This window comes from Heteronotia binoei, chromosome 7 (assembly GCF_032191835.1).
Source record: "Heteronotia binoei isolate CCM8104 ecotype False Entrance Well chromosome 7, APGP_CSIRO_Hbin_v1, whole genome shotgun sequence".
Lineage (NCBI taxonomy): Eukaryota > Metazoa > Chordata > Lepidosauria > Squamata > Gekkonidae > Heteronotia > Heteronotia binoei.
The window spans coordinates 18350063-18376889 of NC_083229.1; the positions used below are offsets into that span (position 1 = coordinate 18350063).

General features: G+C 46.6%; 1 protein-coding gene across 1 annotated transcript in view; it reads left to right on the forward strand.

The window, feature by feature from the left end:
- KCNQ3 (potassium voltage-gated channel subfamily Q member 3) overlaps positions 1 to 26827 on the forward strand; it is a 239692-nt gene that overhangs the window by 175851 nt on the left and 37014 nt on the right. The window contains exons 2-7 of the mRNA XM_060243217.1: positions 17803 to 17893; positions 20125 to 20251; positions 21733 to 21905; positions 22847 to 22999; positions 23475 to 23585; positions 25291 to 25386. Of these exons, the coding sequence (XP_060099200.1) occupies positions 17803 to 17893; positions 20125 to 20251; positions 21733 to 21905; positions 22847 to 22999; positions 23475 to 23585; positions 25291 to 25386 (751 nt within the window). The remainder of the gene's footprint in view (positions 1 to 17802; positions 17894 to 20124; positions 20252 to 21732; positions 21906 to 22846; positions 23000 to 23474; positions 23586 to 25290; positions 25387 to 26827) is intronic.

Below are 26827 nucleotides of genomic sequence, written 5' to 3' on the forward strand. Positions count from 1 at the left end.
CTAACAATAAAAATGTCTTCAAATACATTAGAAGCGGGAAATCAACCAGGGAGACAGTGGGCCCTTGGATGACCAAGGAATAAAAGGATTACTGACAGATGATAGGGAAATGGCTGAGAAGCTGAATACATTTTTTGCTTCTGTCTTCACTGTGGAAGATGAGAAGTGTTTGCCCACTCCAAAACCACCGTTTTCAGGAGGGGTGTTTAAAGACCTGAGTCAGATTGAGGTAATGAAAGAGGAGGTCCTACAACTGATAGAAAAATTAAAAACTGATAAGTCACCAGACCCGGATGGCATACATCCAAGAGTTCTGAAGGAACTCAAATATGAACTTGTGGATCTCCTAACAAAAATATGTAATCTTTCATTAAAATCTGTCTCCATTCCTGAGGACTGGAAGAAAGCTAATGTCACCCCCATCTTTAAAAAAAAGGTTCCAGAGGAGATCCGGGAAGTTACAGGTCAGTCATTCTGACGTCAGTACCAGGTAAGTTGGTGGAAACTGTTATTAAAGAGAGAATGAGTAGGCACATTGATGAACAAAAGCTATTGAGGAAGACTTAGCATGGGTTCTGTAAGGGAAGATCTTGTCTCACTAACCTGTGAGGGGGTGAACAAACATGGACAAAGGGGACCCAATAGACTTCCAGAAAACTTTTGATAAAGTTCCTCATCAAAGGCTCCTAAGAAAGCTTAAGAGTGATGGGGTAAAAGAACAAGTTCTCTTGTGGATCAAAAACTGGCAAATTAATAGGAAACAGAGAATGCGTATAAATGGTCAACTTTTGCAGTGGTAAGCAGTGGGGTACCACAGGGTTCAGTACTGGGTCTGATGCTTTTTAACTTGCTCATTAATGATTTGGAGTTGGGAGTAAGCAGTGAAGAGGCACTCCAAAGGGATCTGTCAAGCCTGGGTGAATGGGCATCAACGTGGCAAATGAGGTTCAATGTGGCCAAGTACAAAGTAAAGAACATTAGGACCAAAAATCCTAACTATAAAAACAAGTTGATGGGGTGTGAACTGGCGGAGAATGACCAAGAGAGAGATCTTGGGGCTGTGGTAGATAACTTGCTTAAAATGTCAAGACAGTGTGGGACTGCAATAAAAAGGGTCAACACTATGCTGGGAATTATTAGGAAGGGAATTGAAAACAAATCAGCCAGTATCATAATGCCCTTATATAAATAGATGATGCGGCCTCATTTGGAATACTATGTACAGTTCTGGTCACCCCACCTCAGAAAGATATAGCATTGGAAAAAGTGCAGAAAAGGGCAACTAGAATGATTAAAGGGTTGGAACACTTTCCCTATGAAGAAAGGTCAAAACTTTGGGGCTCTTTAGCTTGGAGGAATGTCGACTGAGGATTGACATGATAGAGGTTATGCACGGGATAGAGAAGGTAGAGAAAGAATTCCTTTTCTCCCTTTCTCACAATACGAGAACTCGTGGACATTCAATGGAATTGCTGAGCAGTCAGGTTAGAACGGATAAAAGGAAGTGCTTCTTTGCTCAAAGGGTGATTGACACATGGAATTCACTGCCACAGGAGGTGGTGGTGGCTGCAAGCATAGACAGCTTCCAGAGGGAATTGGAAAAACATATGGAGCAGAGGTCCATCAGTGGCTATTAGCCACAGCATATTTTTGAAACTCTCTGTCTGGGGCAGTGATGCTCTGTATTCTTGGTGCTTGGTGGGGGGGGGGGGGCAGACAGTGGGAAGGCTTCTAGTGTCCTGGCCCCACTGGTGGACCTCCTGATGGCACCTGGTTTTTTTGGCCACTGTGTGAGAGAGTGTTGAACTGGATGTGGCATTGGCCTGATCCAGCATGTCTTCTCTTACGTTCACCCAAATTCACTGCCACAGGAGGTGGCAGCGGCTACAAACATGGACAACTTCAGGAGGGGGTTGGATAAACAAATGGAGCAGAAGGGTGTTGTTGGAACTCTCTGTCTGGGGCAGAGATGCTCTGTATTCTTGGTGCTTGGGGGAGGGGGCACAGTGGGAGGGCTACAATGCCATAGAGACCAGCTTCCAAAGCAGCTGTTTTGTCCAGGGGAACTGACCTCTGTCAACTGGAGATCAGTTGTACCACCAGGAGATCTCCAGGCTCAATGCAATCCATTGTCTGAGTCCATCAGACAGCAGGGTTGCCAGCTCCAGGCTGGGAAATTCCTGGAGGTTTGAGGGCAAATCCTGGTGAGGGAGCAGGAAACTCAGCAGTGCCAAGGAGTCAGCCCTCTAAAGCATCCATTTTCTCCATGGAAACTGATTTATTCTGGAGATCAGTTGTTGCTCTGGAGATCTCCAGGCCCCACCTGGAGGCTGGCAATCCTAAGCCATAGCGTCAGCCAACAATTTATCTCCTTTGCAGAGTCCCCTGCATTGAAACCTCTTTTGGATGTACAAAGACTTATACTCTGAGGCTTCAACAGCCCGCAAGTCCATAGGATCACTGTCACCCACTCGTTGGCTTACCCGTTCGGTTCTGTTGAATTCTGCACAGCCGAAAATATCTGCAACTCTGTGCTTTCTGAGCCACTTCTCCTACACAGGGTTGAGGGTAATGCGTTCCCAAGGTTGTGTAATTTATAGTTGTTCTTGGGGGCTAATGGAGGCAAAATGTTTCTTGAGTGCTCTTCAACAGAGATGTGATGGTGGTGTTGAGACCAAATGAGAGATTTCAGATAGAATCTAATTCTCTTCCAAAAGCTAATATATATATATATATGTAGAAGAAGAAGAAGAAGATATTGGATTTATATCCCACCCTCCATTCCGAGTCTCAGAGCAGTTGACAATCTCCTTTACTTTCCTCCCCAAAACAAACACCCTGTGAAGTGAGTGGGGCTGAAAGCTCTCCCAGCAGCTGCCCTTTCAAGGACAACCTCTGCCAGAGCTATGGCTGACCCAAGGCCATTCCAGCAGCTGCAAGTGGAGGAGTGGTGAATCAAACCTGGTTCTCTCAGATAAGAGTCTGCACACTTAACCATGACACCAAATTGGCTCTCTTTCCGCCAACATCTAATGTCCTGTATCTTTCAATATCACTGTTGCAAATGGCTAAATTGTAGGGAAAAGTTTGGAAGCCTGATCAAAAGTTATGAACTTGTTTACTGGACTTTAATGCGGTGGATGACCAGAACTCTGCAAATGGGGCAGGAGCCCGTGAAATCCAAATCAGATTTCCTCGCCGCGGCGGGCACTTACAAGATTACCATCCATCACGGCATGCCAAGCAGAAGCTGATTTGATTTCCCCTGCCCTCGGAAGGGTGACATCACACTGTGGCCCGCAGCCTGGAGAAATGGGGATGAGTAATTGGCATGAATCATAGGCCTAGATTTTGTGTCTTGCCCTGGCTCTGGAGGGAAAGAAAGTGCGATCATTTGATGAACAGTGCCTGGAGACGGCACGGAAAAGATATATGAGGTTGCTTGTTCGTCCTCCGAAGACTTCTCTTTGTGCTTCACTTGATGGGCTCCAAGGACCTGTTCTTTAGTAAAAGCTTTTCCATAAAAGGGGAGGGATGGTAGCTCAGTGGTAGAGCATCTGCTTGGGAAGCAGAAGGTCCCAGGTTCAATCCCCGGCATCTCCAAAGAAGGGTCCAGGCAAATAGGTGTGGAAAACCTCAGCTTGAGACCCTGGAGAGCCGCTGCCAGTCTGAGAAGACAATACTGACTTTGATGGACCAAGGGTCTGATTCAGTATAAGGCAGCTTCATATGTTCATATGTTCATAAGCCATCGTTGCATCTGAAAAAGTGTGGATGTGCATTGCCTCCAAACATGACTTGGTATTGGCTATGACCATTGGACCATGGTGTATTGGACCATGGGGTCCAATTCTATGAGCCCCCAAAGAAGGTGCCCCTATCCTTAATTATTTCCAACGGAGGGAAGGCATTTAAAAGGTGTGTGGTCCCTTTAAATGTGATGGCCAGAACTCACTTTGTAGTCCAATTATGCTTGTCACAACCTTGCTTCTGGCTCCACCCCCAGTGTCTCCTGGCTCTGCCCCCAAAGTCTCCTAGCTTCGCCCCCAAAGACCCCAGATATTTCTTGAATTGGACATGGCAACCCTACAACACCCTGTGTGGTGGATGGGACTGAGAGCTCTTTTGAGAACTACTCTTGAGAGAGCAGCTCTTTCAGGAACTGTGACTAACCCAGGGTCACTCCGCAGGTGCATGTGAAGGAGTGGGGAATCAAAATTGATTCTATCAGATTATAGTCCACTCACTTAACCGCTACACCAAACTGGCTGTGCTAGAGAGAGAGAGATGGAGAGAAATATCAGTCCGTTATCTTTCAAAGGGGACATTTCTCTCCCTTTCTCCCAAGGAGCGAGTTCTCCATGGAAGGAAGGATGGTAAGAAAAATCCTGACAGATTGGGGTGTAAAACTGAGCCGCTGAGAGACGCCCACTGTTGTGTCTCAACGGCAGAACATCCTGTTCCTTCCTTAAGAGCTGACAACCTCTTCCAAAGCACTCGTCTTGAGCGGATCTCCGGCATGCTGAGGCGACCGAACCCTTCAACTCCCACATGAACTTGGTTGGCATAGGGGTTCCTGGAATGTCTAGGGGCTATGGCATCCTCGGGTTTTTTTTTTCCAACACAGCGATTATCTTGGGGATAGGGAAAGACAGATAAAGTGCTTTCTTAATTACCGGTTTATGTTTTTTGCCGAGAGCTGATTCTGACACAAGATATCACCCGACGGTTCGAACTTTCTGGCTCTGAGGCACCATTTTAACACAGCCTCCTTTGCCTTGAAGGAGCTGCGTGGTGCAGAGTGGTATAGCTGCGGTACTGTATTCCAAGCTCTGCTCACGACCTGAGTTCAATTTCGATGGAAGCTGGGTTCAGGTAGCCGGCTCAAGCTTGACTCAGCCTTCCATCCTTCTGAGGTCGGTAAAATGAGTACCCAGCTTGCTGGGGGGGAAAGTGTAGATGACTGGGGAAGGTAATAGCAAACCACCCTGTAAAAAGTCTGCTGTGAAAACATCGTGATGAAGCGTCACCCCAGAGCCGGAAACGACTGGTGCTTGCACAGGGAACTACCTTGTCCCTTTATCCTGATTTTAGTTTGGCTGGCTTGTGCTGTTTTTTGATGGGGAGGGGCTGTGGCTTAGTGGAAGAGCCTCTGCTTGGCATGCTGAAGGTCCCAGGTTCAATCCCTGGTAACTCCAGTTAAAAGGACCAAGCAATAGGTGATGTGAAAGACTTCTCTGCCTGAGACCTCGGATAGCTGCTGCCATTCTGAATAGACAACACTAACCTCGATGGACCAAGGGTCTGATTCAATATAAGGCAACTTCATGCATGTTCATGTGTGTATGTTCATGTTGGGAGGGGCAGTGGCTCAGTGGTAGAGCATCTGCTTAGTAAGCAGAAGGTCCCAGGTTCAGTCCCCAGCATCTCCAACTAAAAAAGGTCCAGGCCAAAATAGGTGTGGAAAAACCTCAGCTCGAGACCCTGGAGAGCTGCTGCTAGTCTGAGTAGACAATACTGACTTTGATGGACCAAGGATCTGATTCAGTATAAGGCAGTTTCATTTGTAACTGCAGGAATTATTCTGGCTGAGGAATTCCCTCACACACACATTTTGTGAAATCCTACCCAAACCCATCCCACCCAGTGTCAGTGCGGTGCAGTGGTTAAGAGTGGTGGACTCTATAATCTGGAGAAAGGGGTTTAATTCCCCACTTGTCCTCCACCTCAAGTCAACTGGGTGATCTTGGGCCTGTCGCAGTTCTCTCAGAACTCTCTCAGCCCCACCTACCTCACACGGAGCCTTTGTGGGGAGAGGAAGGGAAGGCAACTGTAAGCTGCTTGGAGACTCCTTAAGGTAAGGGAAAGTGAGATATAAAAGCCTACTTTTCCTCTCCTCCTCCTCCTTCTCTTTAAGTAAAACTTGAGAGTGTTTCTCCACTTTTCTCTATTCTTATGAGGACTCTCCTGATACGCAACTATGTGCCCTTGGACTATTACACAGCAATGCCCACCTGAACTGGGATGGTCTCTTTTCCACAGAAGAGAGGCAAACTCGGTCCAATCTCTAGGCCTCTAGGCAGGCCAACATGCCACTGAGTCTGGTTCACAGGCTAAAGAGGCATCCATTTTCTGATCCTGGGAATGGAGAGACCCAGGGCCCAGATAAGGACATATTGTGGGCAAAGCTGCAAAGATTCCTTCACCCTTTTGGTAACCTTTCATGTCCTGTTCTTAGACCATGCAACAATAAGGAAACCTACAGATGGTGTAAAATAGGTTGCATTTTGCAGCGGACTCAATTAGTGCTCTGTGACTGACAGCAGTCAGGGCCCCTTGCCGTATTTCTGGTTCTTCAACCCCCCATATGGCAACTGTCATTCCCTCCACAACATGGCAAGGGGACAGAGCATGAGCTGTTTCCTCCTGACGGGAGATGATTCAGAGCGCATTGCTCACCTCCATGTTCCAACTTGGAAGAGCTTGTGATTTGGTATCCCTCTGACCTTCCCATGAGATGTTTGAAAAACCAAGGATAGAGGAACGCAAATACTCCCAGGCACCTTCAATATGTAAACCTTGAGCAATGCGATCACCCACACATTGGCAAACATCAGAAAGAGGACTGAATACATTTGTGGAGGAGAGGTCCATCCGTGGGTACTAGCCATAGCGACTGACGGGAGCTTCCACATTCGGAAGCTCTCAGCCTCTGAATCCCAGTGCCAGGAGGAAATGCAGGGAAAGGTCACGGCCTCTCTGCCCTGTTGTTGGTCCTCCAGAGGAACTGGTTGGCCACTATGTGAGACAGGATGCTGGGCTAGATGGGCCACTGGTCTGATCCAGCAGGGCTGTTCTTATGTTCTTATGAAGGCCTTAGCCTCTGTGCCCTGTTGCTGGCTCTCCAGGGGAACTGGTTGGCCACCGTGTGAGGCAGGATGCTGGACTAGATGGACCACTGGTCTGATCCAGCAGGGCTCTTCTGATGTTCTTATGAAGGCCTCAGCCTCTGTGCCCTGTTGCTGGCCCTCCAGAGGAACTGGTTGGCCACTATGTGAGACAGGATGCTGGGCTAGATGGGCCACTGGTCTGATCCAGCAGGGCTCTTCTGATGTTCTAATGAAGGCTTCAACCTCTGTGCCCTGTTGCTGGCCCTCCAGAGGAACTGTTTGACAAGATTCTGGACTAGATGGACTATTACTCTGTTCCAGCAGGGCTCTTCTTATGTCCTAATGAAGGCCTCAACCTCTGTGCCCCGTTACTGGCCTTCCAGAGGAACTGGTTGGCCACTGTGTGAGACAAGATACTGGACTAGATGGATCACTGCTCTGCTCCAGCAGGTCCTTATGTTCTTATGAAGGCCTTGGCCCCTATGCCTGTTGTTGGCCCTTCAGAGGAACTGGTTGGCCACTGTGTGAGACAGGATGCTGGACTAGATGGACCACTGGTCTGATCCAGCAGGGCTCTTCTTATGTTCTAATGAAGGCCTCAGCCTCTGTGCCCTGTTGCTGGCTCTCCAGGGGAACTGGTTGGCCACTGTGTGAGGCAGGATGCTGGACTAGATGGACCACTGGTCTGATCCAGCAGGGCTCTTCTGATGTTCTTATGAAGGCCTCAGCCTCTGTGCCCTGTTGCTGGCCCTCCAGAGGAACTGGTTGGCCACTATGTGAGACAGGATGCTGGGCTAGATGGGCCACTGGTCTGATCCAGCAGGGCTCTTCTGATGTTCTAATGAAGGCTTCAACCTCTGTGCCCTGTTGCTGGCCCTCCAGAGGAACTGTTTGACAAGATTCTGGACTAGATGGACTATTACTCTGTTCCAGCAGGGCTCTTCTTATGTCCTAATGAAGGCCTCAACCTCTGTGCCCCGTTACTGGCCTTCCAGAGGAACTGGTTGGCCACTGTGTGAGACAAGATACTGGACTAGATGGATCACTGCTCTGCTCCAGCAGGTCCTTATGTTCTTATGAAGGCCTTGGCCCCTATGCCTGTTGTTGGCCCTTCAGAGGAACTGGTTGGCCACTGTGTGAGACAGGATGCTGGACTAGATGGACCACTGGTCTGATCCAGCAGGGCTCTTCTTATGTTCTAATGAAGGCCTCAGCCTCTGTGCCCTGTTGCTGGCTCTCCAGGGGAACTGGTTGGCCACCGTGTGAGGCAGGATGCTGGACTAGATGGACCACTGGTCTGATCCAGCAGGGCTCCTCTGATGTAGTGGTTAGAATTTCAAACTAGGATCTGGCAGACCCAGATTCAGATCCCTAGCCAGTTTGGTGTAGTGGTTAAGTGCGCAGACTCTTATCTGGGAGAACCGAGTTTGATTCCCCACTCCTCCACTTGCACCTGCTGGAATGGCCTTGGGTCAGCCATAGCTTCTCATAGGAGTTGTCCTTGTAAGGGCAGCTGCTGTGAGAGCCCTCTCAACCCCACCTACCTCACAGGGTGTCTGTTGGGGAGAGGGGATGGTAGAGGAGATTGTGACTGCTTTGAGACTATTGGGGGGAGGGGATGGTAGAGGTGACCACTCTTATATCCTGCCCTATACACTGAATCTCAGAGTATAGGGCAGGATATAAATCCAGTATCATCATCATCATCATCATCATCATCATCATCATCATCATCATCATCATCATCTTTTTCTTCTTCATCATCATCAAACCACGGTGTCATGTCCCATCTGAACCGATCCAGGAAGAGGTGCTGTGTTAATTTTACCTGCAGGGAAGCAGTTATCTTTATTCCTTCTGCGTCTCTCATTATTCCAAACTCCACATTCGGTTGACGCCGGCAGATGTGATTTAGTGGAAACGGAAAACTGTACAATGAACTGCGCCATCCTGAGCAGAGTTAGCGCCTTCCTACGTCTGTCGAAGCCCATGGGCTCTGAAGGGCGCAACTTTGGCTAGGACAGCGCTGTAATAAAACAGCCCGCCGTGTTGTAATCATACTCTCTGCTGGAAGTTTGATAAAAACTGTCTGGATTAGGAAATGTCAAGTCTGAACAGGGACGGCGCGGTTTGAGATATTAACATGCCATTTGAGTCGAATGGAAGGGTCGTTTGTTATGTTGGCCGTCATTGGGGGCGAAATCTTTTAGGAACATCATCAAAGCGGCTCTGGAGAAGACCGATGGCCTCCTATAAAGATTTTGGCTTCCGACGTTCTATAAAATATGGCTTGTTTATGGATGGGTGCCCTGACCTTTACTGATGCTGATTAATTGCTTATGGCAAATGAAATGGAAGTTGATTTTTTTTTTAAAAAAAAACAACAACATGGCTACGAGACACAGTGCACTGATGCTCCAACTTCACATCAGAGTTCTGATGGACTGGGACATTTTGAACCCAAAGTTCACCTTGGGGAAGAATGTGATTTGGCTGCCACACCTCTGTGGCTCATAATTCTCATAATTCGCATACATGCCCAGGGTATTGCCCATTACCACTTTGGGGTCAGGAGTGAAATTTTCCTCCAGGTGACATTAGGGCAGAAGTCCTGGAGCTTTTTTTGCCTGCCTCTGGGCATAGAGCAGAGGTCACTGGGCGAATCGATGGATGGGGATAGTTGTGAATTCCCTGTGTTATTTGGGGAGTTTGGACTTGATGACCGTCAAGGTCCCTTAAAGCTCTGTGTTTCTATCAAAAAATGAGGTTATATCCAACATTCAAACAGAAAATGAAAACTCAAAATTCACAGAGAAAGGGTTTCCTTTTATTGAGTTTATTACAGCAAATGACATTCAACGACACAAGCCAGAATTTCTTGATCTTCTCTACTTATATATTTTTTCTTTTACTACTTTTTCTTTCTCTTCTTTTTCTTCCTTTACCTTCACTTTTCTTTTACTGTGCTAGTCGTGGTTCACGCCTAAAAGTAATTACCTAATAGTAACTTTGGAATAATCAGTATAGTCCGTATAGACTATATTTAGGCAGTCATGCATTCATATCAATGCCTCATTAATATTTTTATAGTAATATAGATTTATTTTGATTGCCTTAATTTTAATTTTGTATTAATCTTGGCCTCTCTCCTTGAAAATAAAATGGTCAGCGTGTCTAGCTACATCTATAAAATATCATGGAAGGATTTTAAGCTATATAGATGTAGCTAGACACGCTGACCATTTTCTTTTCCATATAAGTATTTGTGCTTGTTTTTAACTTGTTTCCATAAGATTAATTAATTGTATATACATATTTATATTGATATTTATTTGCTTACTACAAAATTAATAAAAATATTAAACAGGGAAAAAAATTGCAATAATTCGGTATGGGAGGCAGGACTTTTTCTGTAGCCGGAACTCCTTTGCATATTAGGCCACACCCTTTGATGTAGCCAATCCTCCAGGAGCCTACAGGGCTCTTAGTACAGGGCCTGTGCTGTAAGCTCTGAACATGAAGGGCCTACTCTAAACTCTTGGAGGATTGGCTACATCAAGGGGTGTGGCCTAATATGCAAAGGAGTTCCTGCTACAGAAAAACAACCCTGACGAGGTGTCATAGCAGCTATGAGGCCAAATTACAAATTGGGAATGCTGTGTTTGGTGACTGAGTGTTAGATGGGCATTGCTCCCTTCACACATTCAGATCATCATGCAATGCTGCATGGATGCATACGTGAACCGGTGAAAAGTGGACATAAGAAGAGCCCTGCTGGATCAGAGCAGTGCTCCATCTAGTCCAGCATCCTGTCTCACACAGTGGTTAGCCAGTTCCTCTGGAGGGCCAACAACTGGGCATAGAGGCTGAGGCCCTCCCCTGATGTTATCTTCTGGTGCTGGGTTTCTGAGGTTTAGGGCCTCTGAACAGGGAGGTTCCTCTCGGTTGCCATGGCTAGCAGCCATAGGCCTATCCTCCTTGAATCTATCTAAACCCCTTTTGAAGCTGTTTATTCCTATAGCCATCACTCTTAAGTGACATTTTATTCCCAAGGAAGTCAAAATGGGTTTGAACTACAGAGACAGTTGGCATGAATGTAGCTGGAGAAGGACAAGCTTGCTTGTGGGTTTTTTTTATAGGTGGTGGGCATGGACAAGAAGCAGCCAGGTTGTGGATGGTGAGGGGGGGGGGATTCAGTGGCAAAAGTGCTGCTTTTTTGGAGGGAGGGCACTAAAGTAGACCTAGCACTGCTTGCCCGTGGTGACTTCTGGCTAAACCCCCCCTGAAATGAGCCAAATTAGTTGGGGGAGGGATGGTGGCTCAGTGGTAGAGCATCTGCTTGGGAAGCAGAAGGTCCCAGGTTCAATCCCTGGCATCTCCTGCTAAAAAGGGTCCAGGCAAATAGGCGTGAAAAAACCTCAGCTTGAGACCCTGGAGAGCCGCTGCTGGTCTGAGGAGACAATGCTGACTTTGATGGACGGAGGGTCTGATTCAGTAGAAGGCAGCTTCATATGTTCATAAATCTTTGGAAGGTCCTTCGTAATGCATCAGATCTCATATTTTGCCTCTCTGTGGGATGAGAGCCGAGAAGTGCCTTTGCGCTTCTGCGAGATTTCTGCTATTCCTGGCACTTCGGCATTTCCTGCTTCGGAGGCCTCAACTGCCTTCTCTCGTCCTTAGCTGGAGAAGTGCTGCCTCCCTGTGGTGAGAACAAGCAACTTCCTCTGACTTATCTGGCATAAAGCAGGGGTGTCAAACTCATATCTTTTTGGGGCCAGATCTGTCATAAATGAGACTTTGTCGGGCCGGGCGTTGGGCCAGTACCTATTTAAGATTAGATATTGGAGATATAAACTTTATAAAGGACATAGACAAAAACAATTAAAGGTTGTTGGTTTTTTTAATATAAAACATGCTTAAAACATTAGCACTCATTGGTCTTAAAGATGCTTTCTTTGTATTTCTCCTTTGGGATCCAGGGAACTGAGCAAAGGAAGCTCTGGATCTTTCCTTCCTTCCCCAGGGGATCAGGAGGGGGGAGGAGCCTCAGCCAATAGAAGGAAGAGAGGCTTGACTCAGTAGCTCTGCTGTGCGCTTGAGAACACCTGTCAAAGCAAGCTCTCCCTCCCCCAGGGAGGAGCCCCAGCCAATGGAGAAAATAGAGGTTTTGCTCTGTAGCTCCTGTGCAGTTGAGCAAACCGTGCAAAGCAAGCTGTGATGCAGAAGGAAGCGAGAGAAAGGGAGAAGGAAGCAGATGACAGCTGGTTGTTCAAGGGCCTGATAGGAGCCCTCTGGGGGCCTGATCCGGCCCCCAGGCCACATGTTTGACACCCCTGTTCTAAAGATTTCCTAGCTGGTATCTTCTTTGCATATGCATCATGAGGAACTAAATCATGATTTCAGATATTAACCCTAGTTAAACGTAATCCAGGGTTTCATGTATGTCTAAACTCAGTAGGGTTGAAAATCTCCAGGTCGGGTTCCCCTGGTTTGGAGGCCCTCCCCCCACTTTAGGGTCATCAGAAAGTGGGAGGGGGGGAGAGAACTGTCTGCAGGGCACTCCATTATTCTCTATGGAGACCAGTTCCCATAGGGTATAATGGAGAATTGATCTGTGGGTATCTGGGGCTCTGAGGGGGCCTGTTTTCTGAAGCAGAGGCACCAAATTTTCAGCATAGCATTCAATACCTCTCCTCAAGACACCCTCTAAGTTTCAAAAGGATTGGAGCAGGGGGTCCAATTCTATGAGCCCCCAAAGAAGGTGCCCCTATCCTTCATTATTTCCTGTGGAAGGAAGACATTTAAAAAGGTGTGCGGTCCCTTTCAATGTGATGGCCGGAACTCCCTTTGGAATTCAATTGTGCTTGTCACCACCTTGCTCCTGGCTCCACCCCCAAAGTCTCCTGGCTCCACCTCCAAAGTCCCCACATATTTCTTGAATCGCACCTGGCAGCCCTAGATACCTAATCCGTGGTTCCATGCTATGTCCAAACTCAGCCTAAGATGGAAAGAAAGCACTAGCAAGTTGCATCCAGTTTACAGCAACCCTATAGGGGTTGGAGGAGGAGAGGTTGAGGAGAGGAAGGATTGCTCCCATGAACTATTTGAAGGGCTGCCACATAGAGAAGGGCAGTGAGCTGTTCCTGTTGGCCGTATGGGAGAGGACTCACAAGAATGTGATGAAGATGATGAGGGGTCTGGAGTCCAAGTCCTATGAGGAAAGGTTGAAGGAGCTGGGGATGGTTAGCCTGGAGAGGAGGCGGCTGAGAGGTGATACGATCACCATCTTCAAGTACTTGAAGGGCTGTCATATAGAGGAGGGTGTGGAATTGTTTTCTGTGGCTCCAGAAGGTAGGACAAGAACCAACGGGTTGAAATTAAATCAGAAGAGTTTCCGACTCAACGTTAGGAAGAACTTCCTGGCCGTTAGAGCGGTTCCTCAGTGGAACAGGCTTCCTCGGGAGGTGGTGGGCTCTCCTTCCTTAGAGGTTTTTAAACAGAGACTGGATGGCCATCTGACAGCGATGAAGATCCTGTGAATTTAGGGGGAGGTATTTGTGTGTTTCCTGCATTGTGCAGAGGGTTGGACTAAGATGACCTTGGAGGTCCCTTCAAACTCTATGATTCTATGAATGGGTAGAATCAGCTGTTCCCCCCAGCAGTCTTCAAGCAGCTGCTGAATGAACCCTTGTCAGGGATGGCATAGGCCAGTGGTCCCCACCCTTTTTGGCACCTGGGACCAGTTTTGTGGAAGGCAATTTTACCACGGACCGGAGAGGAGGGGAGGGGGTCGAATGTTTTGGGATGATACAATTGTGCACTTTATTTCTAAAGTGTTTGGTGTTTTGGTTAAGTGTGGGGACTCTTTATCTGGGAGAACCAGGTTTGATTCGCCTTCCCCACTCCTCCACTTGCACCTGCTGGAATGGCCTTGGGTCAGCCATAGATCTCGCAAGAGTTGTCCTTGAAAGGGCAGCTTCTGGGAGAGCTCTCTCAGCCCCACCCACATCACAGGGTGTCTGTTGTGGGGGGAGGAAGATGAAGGAGATTGTGAGCCGCTCTGGGACTCTGAGATTTGGAGTGAGGGGTGGGGTAGAAATCCAATGGCGTCTTATTATTATTACTACATTGTAATATATAATGAAATAATTATACGACTCACGGCCTGGTTGCTAACAGGCCATGGACCAGTACTAGTCCACGGTCCGGGGGTTGGGGACCACTGCCATAGGCCGATCCTGCATGGACTAGGTGGCCTGTATGGCCCCTTCCAGCTCCATGATCCTGTTATTCTTTCCTGAAAGCCAGGATTCTAAACTGGGGTTTAAACTGTGTTTTAGAAAGTGGCTCATCAGCAAGAAACAAGCCATAATTTACATCACGTTGATGGTCTGCAAAAAAAAAATGATCCAGTTACATCCAGTTTGCAAAAAGCGGGCTTCCAGGTTATGTCGCCTTCCAGGTTATGTCAGCGGGGATCCGTGGATCGTCTCTCCAGCAGCCCCCCTGAATCAGGCGGTTAGAGGGGTGCCACAGATGTGGCACCCCCAAGGAGACCCTGAACAGGTTTTCTTTCAGCATGGGACTTTTGCAAGAAGCCAGGGGCATAGCGGCGGCTGTTCCTGTCCTACTTGTATGCCCCGAAGCTCCACCGCCATGATAGCTAACACAGCAGTAAGAGGTGAACGCCCGACCGCTTGCTTTCTTTTCTCTCAATAAGCTTCTGATGTATCGCTTCCCTACCTCAAGCATGGCAATTCTACTAGGCAAGTAAGTGTGCTTTTAGTACCACCGGCTAATGGGTCGTTTTACATAACAGGTGGGTCAGTTCAAAGGAAGGGAAAGAGGTGGATTCCATCCCCACTTTCCTTGTGAATGAGGCTTCGAAAAGTTAAAGAACAACTTTGAGCATTGGCAGCAATCTGAATTATACTGAATACAGATACCTAAATCGACCCGGATTAGAATTGGATATGTGTTAAAGAGGCTATTATCTGGCTGCAATATGGTCTGAACAAAAATGAGATATATTTCAGAGAGATCTGTCTTTGTTGTCTGATTGCAACTGAAATGGTAACATCCAAAATCCCAGCGGGAGGAGATTTGGAGAGGCAGACTAACTGGGTCTCTGAGCTACTTTTCAACTTGGATTAATAGACTGAGTTTGTTGACAGAGAAAAATGGCATTCCCAAGCGAAATGTTTTATAAAAAAGACATATTACATAACATAATTTCTCTGAAGCAGAATCTTGGTTCATTAACAGAGTTGATTAAAAAACAAGCAGGAGTTTTTATGCTGAAAGCTAGCAAAATCTCAAATCTACATGAGCAGAGTGTTAAAGAGATCCTGGTGACGTGTGTGGAATTGGAAATGGAGAGTGATCCTCTGGGAAACAAACTGAAGAAAACCAAAATGGAACCTTATGGCAAAGTTAAAAAGAAGCACCGGAAATCAAGACTGATTGAAGTTTTTTTGAGAGGAACAAATGGCAAATTCTTCCTACTTTTACCGAGAGGGATGACTGCATTAAGGAGAGAGAAGGTGCACCTCAGCCAAAAAATCAATGTGGAAATTTTTCAGGAAGAAGGGTTTGGGAATTGTCTTTCTCTCTGTGGGTAGTCGGATATGGAACTCTCAAGAACTGACATGCGATCTTAAAAGGCTAAGTGAGATTTTTGGGTTATATTAAGTTGTTTCTCCTAGAGTAATACGGATATAAGAGCTAAAGGATTGAAAAGTTTTGAAAAGAATTTTATGTAAATAAATAGTTAACTTGGATTAACTTTTAAGAAAGTAGACAACATAATTATCTTGTAATTTGGTAGATTTGCTCTTAACAGACAAAAATATTTGTTTCTTATGCTCATTAATGACGATATTGTTAAACTAATAAGCTAGTCTGTATTTTCAATATGGTTGAGTTAAGCAGCAAAAAAAAGACGTAGAAATCTTTCAGGAAGGAAGGTTATTGAACTGTTGTTCCCTCTGTGGGTGATTAGATATGGAATTTTTAGTAAGAACTGATATGCAATTTTAAAAGATCAAGTGAGATCTTAAGGACTGAAAAGTTTTGCAAGAAATGTTATATAAATAAATAGTTAATTTGGATCAATTGTTAAGAAGGCAGACAGCACAATTATTTTGTAATCTGGTAGATTTGCTCTTAGTATGTTTGTTTGGAGAAACTGTCTGTACTGAGACAGATAAACTATTATATGTTTTATCTTTAGCTTGTTATTTTTTTTTTCTCCCTATGTTCTATGACATTTTAAATCTGGGTTTTTTTCCTTTCTTTCTGCTTGAATAAAGTTAGTTAGAAGGATAAAGATACTTGTTCCATATGCTTATTTTAATGACGTTATTGTTAAACTAACAAGTTAGCCTGTGCTTTCAATATAGTTAAGCTTAGCCAGCCATTTCTGTGTTGAGACTGCTCTGATCCTTTTATACTTACATGTGCTGAAGAATTGTTTAGACTTGTATTTTAAGTAATAGTTTAGTAAAAAATCTATAATGAAAGATAAAGATGGTAAAATATATGGGGAGAGCCTCATACTTGCAGGTAGAAAGAACTGGGTATTTCATTTGGAGGTAGAATTGTAACTGACAAATTTGCATTTTTCTTTGCTTCTGTTTTCCCCACTTCGTACCCACCCTTTCCCCTCTTTAATGTCTCTGTGCTTGTGCCTCTTCTCTTTGTATTTAAAATCAATAAACATTATAAAACACCAATTTGCAGAAAGCTTCCCTGCTTGGTCACCTGGAAGTGATATACTCTCACCATAGGTGATTCCTGAACAGAGAGTTCCAAAGTAGCATAAGAACAGACAGGGCTTTTTTCTTTTTTAGCACAGGAATGCAGTTCCGGCTGGCTCGGCATCAGGGGGTGTGGTCTAATATTCGAATGAGTTCCTGCTGGGCTTTTTCTACAAAACTCTGTGTGGGACAGTGGTGCTGCCAGGGTGTGTGACCTAATATGCAAATGAATTCCTGCTGGGCATTTCTTTTAAAAAAGCCCTGCGTGAAACAATGGTGGCATCAGGGGGTGTGATCTAATATTCAAATGAGTTCATGCTGGGCCTTTCCTACAAAACCCTGCGTGGAACAGTGGTGCTGCCAGGGTGTGTGGCCTAATATGCAAATGAATTCCTGGGCATTTTTTTAAAAGCCTGCACGAAACAATGGTGGCGTCAGGGGTGTGTGGCCTAATATGCAAATGAGTTCCCACTGGGCGTTTTCTGCCAAAAAGCCCTGTGCAAAACAATGGTGACATCAGGGATGTGACCCAATATGCAAATGAGCTCCTGCCAGGCGTTTTCTGCCAAAAAGCCCTGCCCGAAACAATGGTGACATCAGGGGTGTAGGCTAATATGCAAATGAGTTCCTGATTGGCTTTTTCGACAAAAAAAGCCCTGAGAACTGGATCTTTCAATTCGTAGCATCCTTTGAGCAGAAGGCCGTTGTTTTCTATGGGGGAAGGGAGAGAATTTGGGGGGGGGGGGTGTTTTTGTTTTGGCTTCAAGTGGAAATGTTTTTTAAACTATTATTGTAAGCCGCAAGGAAAGGCAGGGGTATACATGTTTTAATTAATTAATCATAATAATCAGGGCTTTTTTGTAGCAGGAACTTCTTTGCATATTAGGCCACAGGAGGCAATCCTCCTGGAGCTTACCGTAGCCCCTGTACTAAGAGCCCTGTAAGCTCTCAGAGGGTTGGCTACATTGGGGAGGTGTGGCCTGATATGCAAAGGAGTTCCTGCTACAAAAAAAGCCCTGATAATAACATACTACTGGCCAGAGACACTCAATGAAAACCCATCCTGCCCTTCTGTATGATAAACGATCTGGAGTATCTGGACCGTTAAAAAAAAATCTGCTGAGATTCTGTTTTTCTGCCTCCTCTCGTTCTAGGTTTCTGATTGTCCTGGGATGCTTGATTTTAGCTGTTCTGACAACCTTCAAGGACTACGAAACTGTATCCGGAAACTGGTTGTTACTGTTGGTAAGTTCAGGAGGACTGGGTCTTCATTTCGCGGGACGCGTGAAGGTGCCTTATACTGAATTTTTTTGATCCGTCAATCAAAGCTCCCCATATGAGCCCCGGAGATTATTGCAATAGGCCAATCAACATCTTTGGACTATCCTTGACCCAAAGGATGTCCAGCTTGCATCGACCAGGGCCGGGACCTTTTAGCCCTGGCCCCAACCTGGTGGAATCAGTTCCCCACGGAGATTCAGGCCCTACCTGATGTAGTACCATTCTGTAGGGCCTGTAAAATGGAACTATTCCGCCAGGCTTTTGGCTGAGGCAGGCGGGTGTCCTCATACCATCTAACTGGACTCCCTGCTCTGACTTAACGTCCTGACTGCTAGAGATTGGGTCGACATTTCTGACATCTGGAACAGCTACGACATCTATGTCCTAATCTGTAAAATGTGCTTACACCATCCATGCTGTTTTATCGGCTTGTTTTAACCGTTTTAATTGTTTTATTGTCGGATTTGGAAGGGGAGCCGCCTGAGAACGGTACATCATGCAGAGGTACAACAGGCCGTCTCTTCAGAGGGCAGGTTGCTCTGCCGTGTCACTGCATAGGAGTGCCGGACTTCAACCCTGGGCTGCCAGTGCCTTGTCCCTGGTGTAGTGTTGGATAGTGATACTGGGATATTTGGTTAACATAGCAGAGTTCGTCCCGTCATAGAAACAGGGTCTATTGCAAAAAAAGGGAAACTTTCATTTTTTTTTTAAGAAGAAGATGAAGATATTGGATTTATATCCCGCCCTCCACTCCAAAGAGTCTCAGAGCGGCTCACAATCTCCTTTACCTTCCTCCCCCACAACAGACACCCTGTGAGGTAGATGAAGATATTGGATTTATATCCTGCCCTCCACTCCGAAGAGTCTCAGAGCGGCTCACAATCTTCTTTCCCTTCCTCCCCCACAACAGACACCCTGTGAGGTAGATGAAGATATTGGATTTATATCCTGCCCTCCACTCCAAAGAGTCTCAGAGCGGCTCACAATCTTCTTTACCTTCCTCCCCCACAACAGACACCCTGTGAGGTAGATGAAGATATTGGATTTATATCCTGCCCTCCACTCCGAAGAGTCTCAGAGCGGCTCACAATCTCCTTTCCCTTCCACCCCCCACAACAGACACCCTGTGAGGTAGATGAAGATATTGAATTTATATCCCGCCCTCCACTCCAAAGAATCTCAGAGCGGCTCACAATCTCCTTTACCTTCCTCCCCCACAACAGACACCCTGTGAGGTAGATGAAGATATTGGATTTATATCCCGCCCTCCACTCGAAGAGTCTCAGAGCGGCTCACAATCTCCTTTCCCTTCCTCCCCCACAACAGACACCCTGTGAAGTGGGTGGGGCTGAGAGGGCTCTCACAGCAGCTGCCCTTTCAAGGACAACCTCTGCCAGAGCTATGGCTGACCCAAGGCCATTCCAGCAGGTGCAAGTGGAGGAGTGGGGAATCAAACCCGGTTCTCCCAGATAAGAGTCCGCACGCTTAACCACTACACCAAACTGGCTCTCCAGTAGATCCAGTTCGCATCCAGTTCGCATTCAAGTTGCAGTCGAAAGGAGAGAGAAGCCTAACTTAAAGAATGTGTTCCCTATCACCAGTAGTTCAGCGTCACGTGTACGGGAGTTTGAGGGCATTGTCTCTACAGGAGAGGCATGCAGAGACGTGTGTTTCCATGGAAGGCCATGTGAAGCGAGAGGGAGGACAACGTGAAAAAAAGAGAGGATGAGTCAGCTGAGTTGGTGTGAGGTAGCTCACTGTTTTTTAACCTCCAGCTCACACGTTTTTGTCTTGGCTTACAAAAAAATGGCCCCAGAGGAAACTCATTGATGCAGTAACTCACAACTTTAAATGCCAGTAGCTCACAAAGTAGAATTTTTGCTCACAGCTTAGAGGGAATGTTGGTCAGAGGGCAGCTCCCAAAGAGGACAAAGAGACCCTTGTAAGCTCTTGGAGGATTGGCTACAACAGGGGGTGTGTGGCCTAATATGCAAAGGAGCTGCTCCTAGAATTCCACCCCTGATAACTCCTATGCACACTTAAGAGTGATGTAGCGCTCCGCCCTTCCCTACTCCAGTCATTGATATGGTCATTGTGTAGGCAGCAGCTTGTTTCAAGAATTCCTCTCGGAACCGTAGCTTAATTGCAGTCTGGTTAATATGACCCCCCTTGGTTTGTTTTCCCATTCTGTGTAGGAAACCTTTGCCATTTTCATCTTTGGCGCAGAGTTTGCCTTGAGGATCTGGGCTGCTGGCTGCTGCTGTCGGTACAAAGGATGGAGAGGGAGGCTGAAGTTTGCCAGGAAACCTTTGTGTATGTTGGGTAAGCACAAACGTTTGAAGTGGGGGCGCTCACGAACAGAGGGTTGCCAGGCTGTGGAATTCCAGCAGGAGCGCCTTTGCATATCAGGCCACACCCGCTGATGTAGCCTATCCTCCAAGAACTGACAAGGCTCCTTTTTTAAGCTCTTGGAGGATTGGCTGCATCAGGAGGTGTGGCTTAATATGCAAAGGAGCTGCTAGAATTCCGCTGCTGGAGGGGCACGATGTCATTTGAGTCATGTTACTTCTTCATAATATCCCTACATCCATGCATAATGCTCTAGAGCAGAGGTGGCCAAACTGCAGCTCGGGAGCCACATGTGGCTCTTGAACCCCCACCCACCCACCCACCCACTGCCCTGTCAGCTGACTTGGTGAAGGCATTTCTCTCTTTAAATCACTTTGCCAAGCCAGTCGGTGGCTTGGAGAATGCATTTAAGGTTAAAGCTGCTTTCTTTCCACCTCTCCCTCCCCCATCTATTTTCCTTCCTTCCTTTCCTCCCTCCCTCCAATATCTGACATTCATGTCTTGTGGCTCTCAAACATCTGACATTTATTCTATGTGGCTCTTACGTTAAGCGAGTTTGGCCACCCCTGGTGGTGAGGTCGGCACCATGGCACCAGCCAACTCCTTCTCTGGTGCCCACCAATGTTTTTTTCAAAGTGGGTGGGACTAAGTGGGACTTTTGCCCATCAAGGCTTTTGATTGGCTGTGCAGATTTTTTAAAAAAATTTTTGCATTGGCAGCAGCTATCACCGCAGTACAAGGATCTTCATTATGTGACCGAAGTAGGGTTGCCGTTCCCTGGTTTTGGGAGGGGGATCCTCTGGTTTTTAGGCTTCTGCCGGCTGCTGTCCAGACATTGGACAGTGGGGCAAACTCTATGGTTTGATGCCAGTTATGGTTTTGATGGCCCAAAAACCTGCGTGTTGGCCCCGACATCACTGATACAATGATGTCATTAATGGGTGACATCAGCGCATCACACAGTGTCACCACCCACTCCCAGAACACCCTTCTCCAATCCCCCTACCAGGATGATGATCCCACCTGGCAACCCTAGACTGAAGTAAGTCACAGCAACCATTTTGTGGCTAGCTCCACCTTCTGCAGCAGCCATTTTGTGGCTAGCTCCGCCTTCTGCAGCAGTCATTTTGTGGCTAGCTCCGCCTTCTGTAGCAGCCATTTTGTGGCTAGCTCTGCCTTCTGCAGCAGCCATTTTGGGGCTAGCTCCGCCTTCTGCAGCAGCCATTTTGTGGCTGCACCGTCCATGCTGTTTCAGAATTCCAAAGGTACCTGCAGGATTGAGAACACCAGGGCAGGGACCCCTGCCTTAGACAACAATGTGAAAATAATAGGATAAGCAGAGAACTTTGGTCCCTACAATGCTCAGGGACCAAGGAATATAAGATCTTCTCCCTCCAATACTTACTACCATTCAGGTTTCAGAGGACCTTTGAGATCTTCTCTGTGCTTCACAGATATCTTTGTGCTGATCGCCTCTGTGCCGGTGGTGGCCGTTGGAAACCAAGGCAATGTCCTGGCAACGTCCCTCAGAAGTCTCCGTTTCCTTCAGATCCTCCGAATGCTCCGCATGGACAGAAGAGGCGGCACCTGGAAGCTCTTGGGTTCGGCCATCTGTGCCCACAGCAAAGTATGTGAGAACGGGGAGACCAGGGAAGAGTACAGAGTATAGGGGCATCTGGGACACAGAAACAGCAGTGCTGAGCTAGACAAACGAACATATGAAGCTGCCTTCTACTGAATCAGACCCTCGGTCCACCCAAGTCAGTATTGTCTTCTCAGACTGGCAGCAGCTCTCCAGGGTCTCCAGCTGAGGTTTTTCATGCCTCCTTGCCTGGTCCCTTTTTAGTTGGAGATGCTGAGGACTGAACCTGGGACCTTCTGCTTCCCAAGCAGATGCTCTACCACTGAGCCACCGTCCCTCCCCAAAGAGACAATTGCAGACTGAAAATACTTTCCCCCTCCTAATTAAACCCAAACAAGTAGAAACCTGGTGACCATATAAACTCAGTTTGTTGCTGCTGTTTGTCCTTTGCCTATGTCAAAACATCTTCATTAAGTTGTATGCTGATTTGCTGTTTGCCTATGTAGAGACATCTGTCTGTCTGCGTATGAACTGTTAACTTCCATTTCCATGTACCTGAGGAAGTGGGCGTGCGCACAGAAGCTCATGCCTTGAATCAAACTTTGTTGGTCTTAAAGGTACCGCTGGACTTGGAAACTTTGTTAGACTGAAAATACTGTTGCAGTATTTTCAAGGACTCTAGACCTTGAATTTGGAACCGTGTTTTTGAGGCTGGGACTTGGGCTGGTCTGTGGTGTGGTGGAATTCTAGCAGGAACTCCTTTGCATATTAGGCCACATACCCCTGATGTAGCCAATCCTCCAGGAGCTTACAAGGCTCTTTTTTGTAAGCTCCAGGAGGATTGGCTACATCAAGGGGAGTGGCCTAATATGCAAAGGTTCTTCTAGAATTCCACCACTGGATCTAACTAACGTATTTAGGAAGTCCTGACTAAAGATAGATCCAGATCCTTTGCCTCTGTTCATGGCGATCCGTTTCATTCTTAGGAACTCATCACAGCCTGGTACATTGGATTCCTGACTCTGATCCTCTCCTCTTTCCTGGTATACCTGGTGGAGAAAGATGTGTTTCAGAAAGATGCAGAGGGAAAGGAGACAAAAGAGTTTGAAACCTACGCTGATGCACTATGGTGGGGACTGGTCAGTATCCACAGCCGTTTTGTCTAGACTGGGCTGCTTTCTCATGGAGATGGTTCTCTGCACAGCTCTCATTTGCTGCTATGAAGACAGAAGCCTTTACAGTGGCAACAATAATAACTGTCGTATGGGCAGTGTGTGTAGCATAGCCAGGAGATTCTAAGATTGTCTGGCAGTCAGAAGGTCTAGCTCTTTAGCTTTTTGCACCGCCAGGTTTTCGAGCTAGACTTATTTTCAAGGCAAGAGATGTTTCAGAGGTGGTTTGCCATTGCCTGCCTTCGTGTCATGACCCTGCTAGTCCTTGGAGGTCAATCCTTCCAAATAGTAGCCAAGTTTGATCCTGCTTAGCTTCCGAGATCTCATGGAATCAGGCTAGTCTAGGCTATCCGGGGAGCGGAAATGCAGCTGTACGAGATGTCATTCTCCTTGTTCATTTCGGTTGCCTTTTTACAGACTGTCCCAAACGTTCTCCTTGCAGATTACGCTCGCAACCATCGGCTATGGCGATAAGACCCCCAAAACTTGGGAAGGACGCCTGATCGCAGCAACTTTCTCCCTCATTGGAGTTTCATTTTTTGCTCTTCCAGCGGTAAGTCCTGTTGGTGACCTCATGAGGGCTGGTGGGGTGGAGCCAGGGTTTTTTTTTTAATAGCAGGAACTCCTTTGCATATTAGACCATGAACCCCTGATATAGCCAATCCTCTAAGAGCTTACAGGGCTCTTAGTACAGAGCTACTGTAAGCTCCAGGAGGATTGGCTACATCAGGGGTGTGTGGCCTAAGATGCAAATAATAATAATAATAATAATAATAAATTTTATTTATACCCCGCCCTCCCCGCCGAGGCAGGCTCAGGGCGGCTTACAGAACATGGCAAAGCCATATTAAAACAATAAAACAAAATTATATAGTTCAATACAGTTAACAGTTAAATATTTAAATAATCTAAAAACAGTCTAAAAATATAGTCTAATAGTGCTTCCATCTCAATTATGTTAATGTTAATGATGGCGTGATGTTTATTCCAAGCTCCATCTTAGAAGGCTAGCCAGAAGAGGGCGGTTTTGCAGGCCCTACGGAATTGGCCAAGATCCCGCAGGGCCCGCACCTCTTCCGGCAGCTGGTTCTACCACTGGGGTGCTTTTATAGAGAAGGCCTGTTCTCTATATGAGTTCCTTCTCGGCTTTTTTGAAGAAAAACAATGGGGACACCAGGGGGGTGTAGCCTAATATGCAAATGAGTTCCTGCTGGGCTTTTTTCCTACAAAGAAAGCCCTGTGCAAAGGAGTTCCTGCTACCAAAAAAGCCCTACTGTGAGCTATACAACGGATCCAGGGATATAGGGCATTTCCCTACGAGGAAAGGCTGAGGAATCTGTAACTTTTCTGTTTAGAAAAGAGATGACTAAGGTGTGTATGGAGGGGGGGGGGGATGTAATAGAGGTTTATAACATTATGCAGAGGGTGGAGAGGGTTGACAAAGAGAACTTCTTCTCCCCCGCCCAAAATACTAAAACTCAAGGGCATCCAATGAAGCCAATGGGCAGTAGGTTCGGGTCAGACAAAAGGAAATACTAGATAGAGTAGATAGATCCAGGTGGGCAGCTGTGTTGGTCTGAAGCAGTAGAACAGAGCAGGAGTCAAGGAGCACCTTTAAGGCCAACCAGTTTTTATTCAGAACGTAAGCTTTTGTGTGCTCTCCAAAGCACACTTCATCAGACGAGGGGATCAGGTACTGCGCTGAAATACAAGCAGTTTGTTGATTAAGAGGGCAAACTAACTGATCACATGTTCAGATAAAGCAGTGTGGCTTGGCCGTTTGGTCTGGATAATCATAACAGGCTATCTGATGAAGTGTGCTTTAGAGAGCACAGGAAAGCTTACGTTCTGAATAAAAATTGGTTGGTCTTAAAGGCGCTCCTTGACTCTTGCTTTGTAGATTAGATAAAATCATGGGGAATCAGTCTATCAGTGGCTAGTAGCCAGTTTGACTAATGAGAATCTCCACATTCAGAAAAAGTCAGCCTCTGAATCCCAGGGGAAGGAGCAGAGCTTTTTTTGTAGCAGACACTCCTTTGCTTATTAGGCCACACCCCCTTCTTTCATTTTATTGTTCTACTGTTTTGGTTTCATTGTATTGTTTTAAATTTGAATTGTAGGTTTTTATTGTCCAGTTTATATTGTGATCCTCCCTGAGCCCGTTATGGGAAAGGGCGGAATATACGTCCACTAAATAAATAAGGATAAAATAATCTTGTTTTGATATTCCCAATTTTCCTTTTATTTTTTGCTTCCAGGGTATTTTGGGCTCAGGCCTGGCTTTGAAAGTGCAGGAACAACATCGCCAGAAGCACTTTGAGAAGAGGCGAAAGCCAGCTGCGGAACTCATACAGGTTGGGACTCTCTGCTGCTTCCTCCCGCCTTTGGAAGACTCTTGATCTATGGTCCTTTGAAATTCATGGGAGCTAACTGCTCAGCGGAACAACCCTAAGGGGACTGTTTCTATGTTCACAGATAACTAATTCATTAAATGCTGCAGCACAACACCAAAAGCCAGGGGTCATTTTGTAGAAAAATAGGCAATGGAGCTCATTAGCATATGCCACCCCCTCACCAGCCAAAAGCAACCCGATGCAAGAAAGGAGAGCCCCAGGCGAGTGAGGCCTGCTTGGGCTGGCTAGAGATCAGCCAAAAGCAAAGCAGGGGTCATTTTGTAGAAAAATAAGTGATGGCGCTCATTAGCGTAACTCATTAGCATATGCTCTCCCCCCTCGAAGCCAAAAGCAACCTGATGCAAGAAAGGAGAGCCCTGGGCGAGTGAGGCCTGGTTGAGCTGGCTAGAGATAAGGCAGCCTAAGCAGGCCTCACTCACCTGGGGCTCTCCTTGGCAGCCCCTCCTCACACAGCAAGCCACCCACCGCCCAAAATCACACAAAAAGTGGAGAAAGGGTGGCGTAAGCTTCTCCAGGAGTTCATGAGGGCTGCTGGGGGTGTGGCAAAGCTCCTGGTGGCTGGCTGGCTGCCCACCCACTCTCCTAAAACAGGGATTGTTATGCAGCTGCACCTACTATTCAATGGACAAGGTAAGGAAGGGGGAGGAAGAGGGGGAACCCTCAGAAAGGATCAGGAGCTGCACTCCTGTGAGCTCCTGCTGAATTCAAGGCCTGCCGAAAACCCTCCGACATTTAAAGAAAATCAACCACAAAAGGCATTTGGGGTTTAAAAAGATAGATTTGGAATGAAATCTCGTTGAGAACAAGGGCACTTCTTTCGAAAGATTTGTGGTTTAGGATAGCAGCCTTGATTAGTCGCTGTTGCTCTTAATGGAATGATTTATGCAGGGCTGGCTCCAGAAAGGGGTAAGCCAGAGACCTGCAAATGACCCATTTTGAACAGACATAAGAACATAAGAGAAGCCATGTTGGATCAGGCCAATGTCCCATCCAGTCCAACACTCTGTGTCACACAGTGGCAAAAAATGTTATATACACACATACACTGTGGCTAATAGCCACTGATGGACCTCTGCTCCATATTTTTATCTAAACCCCTCTTGAAGCTGGCTATGCTTGTGGCCGCCACCACCTCCTGTGGCAGTGAATTCCACATGTTAATCACCCTCTGGGTGAAGAAGTACTTCCTTTTATCCGTTTTAACCTGTCTGCTCAGCAATTTCATCGAATGCCCACGAGTTCTTGTATTGTGAGAAAGGGAGAAAAGTACTTCTTTCTCTACTTTCTCCATCCCATGCATTATCTTGTAAACCTCTATCATGTCACCCCGCAGTCGACGTTTCTCCAAGCTAAAGTGTCCCAAGCGTTTCAACCTTTCTTC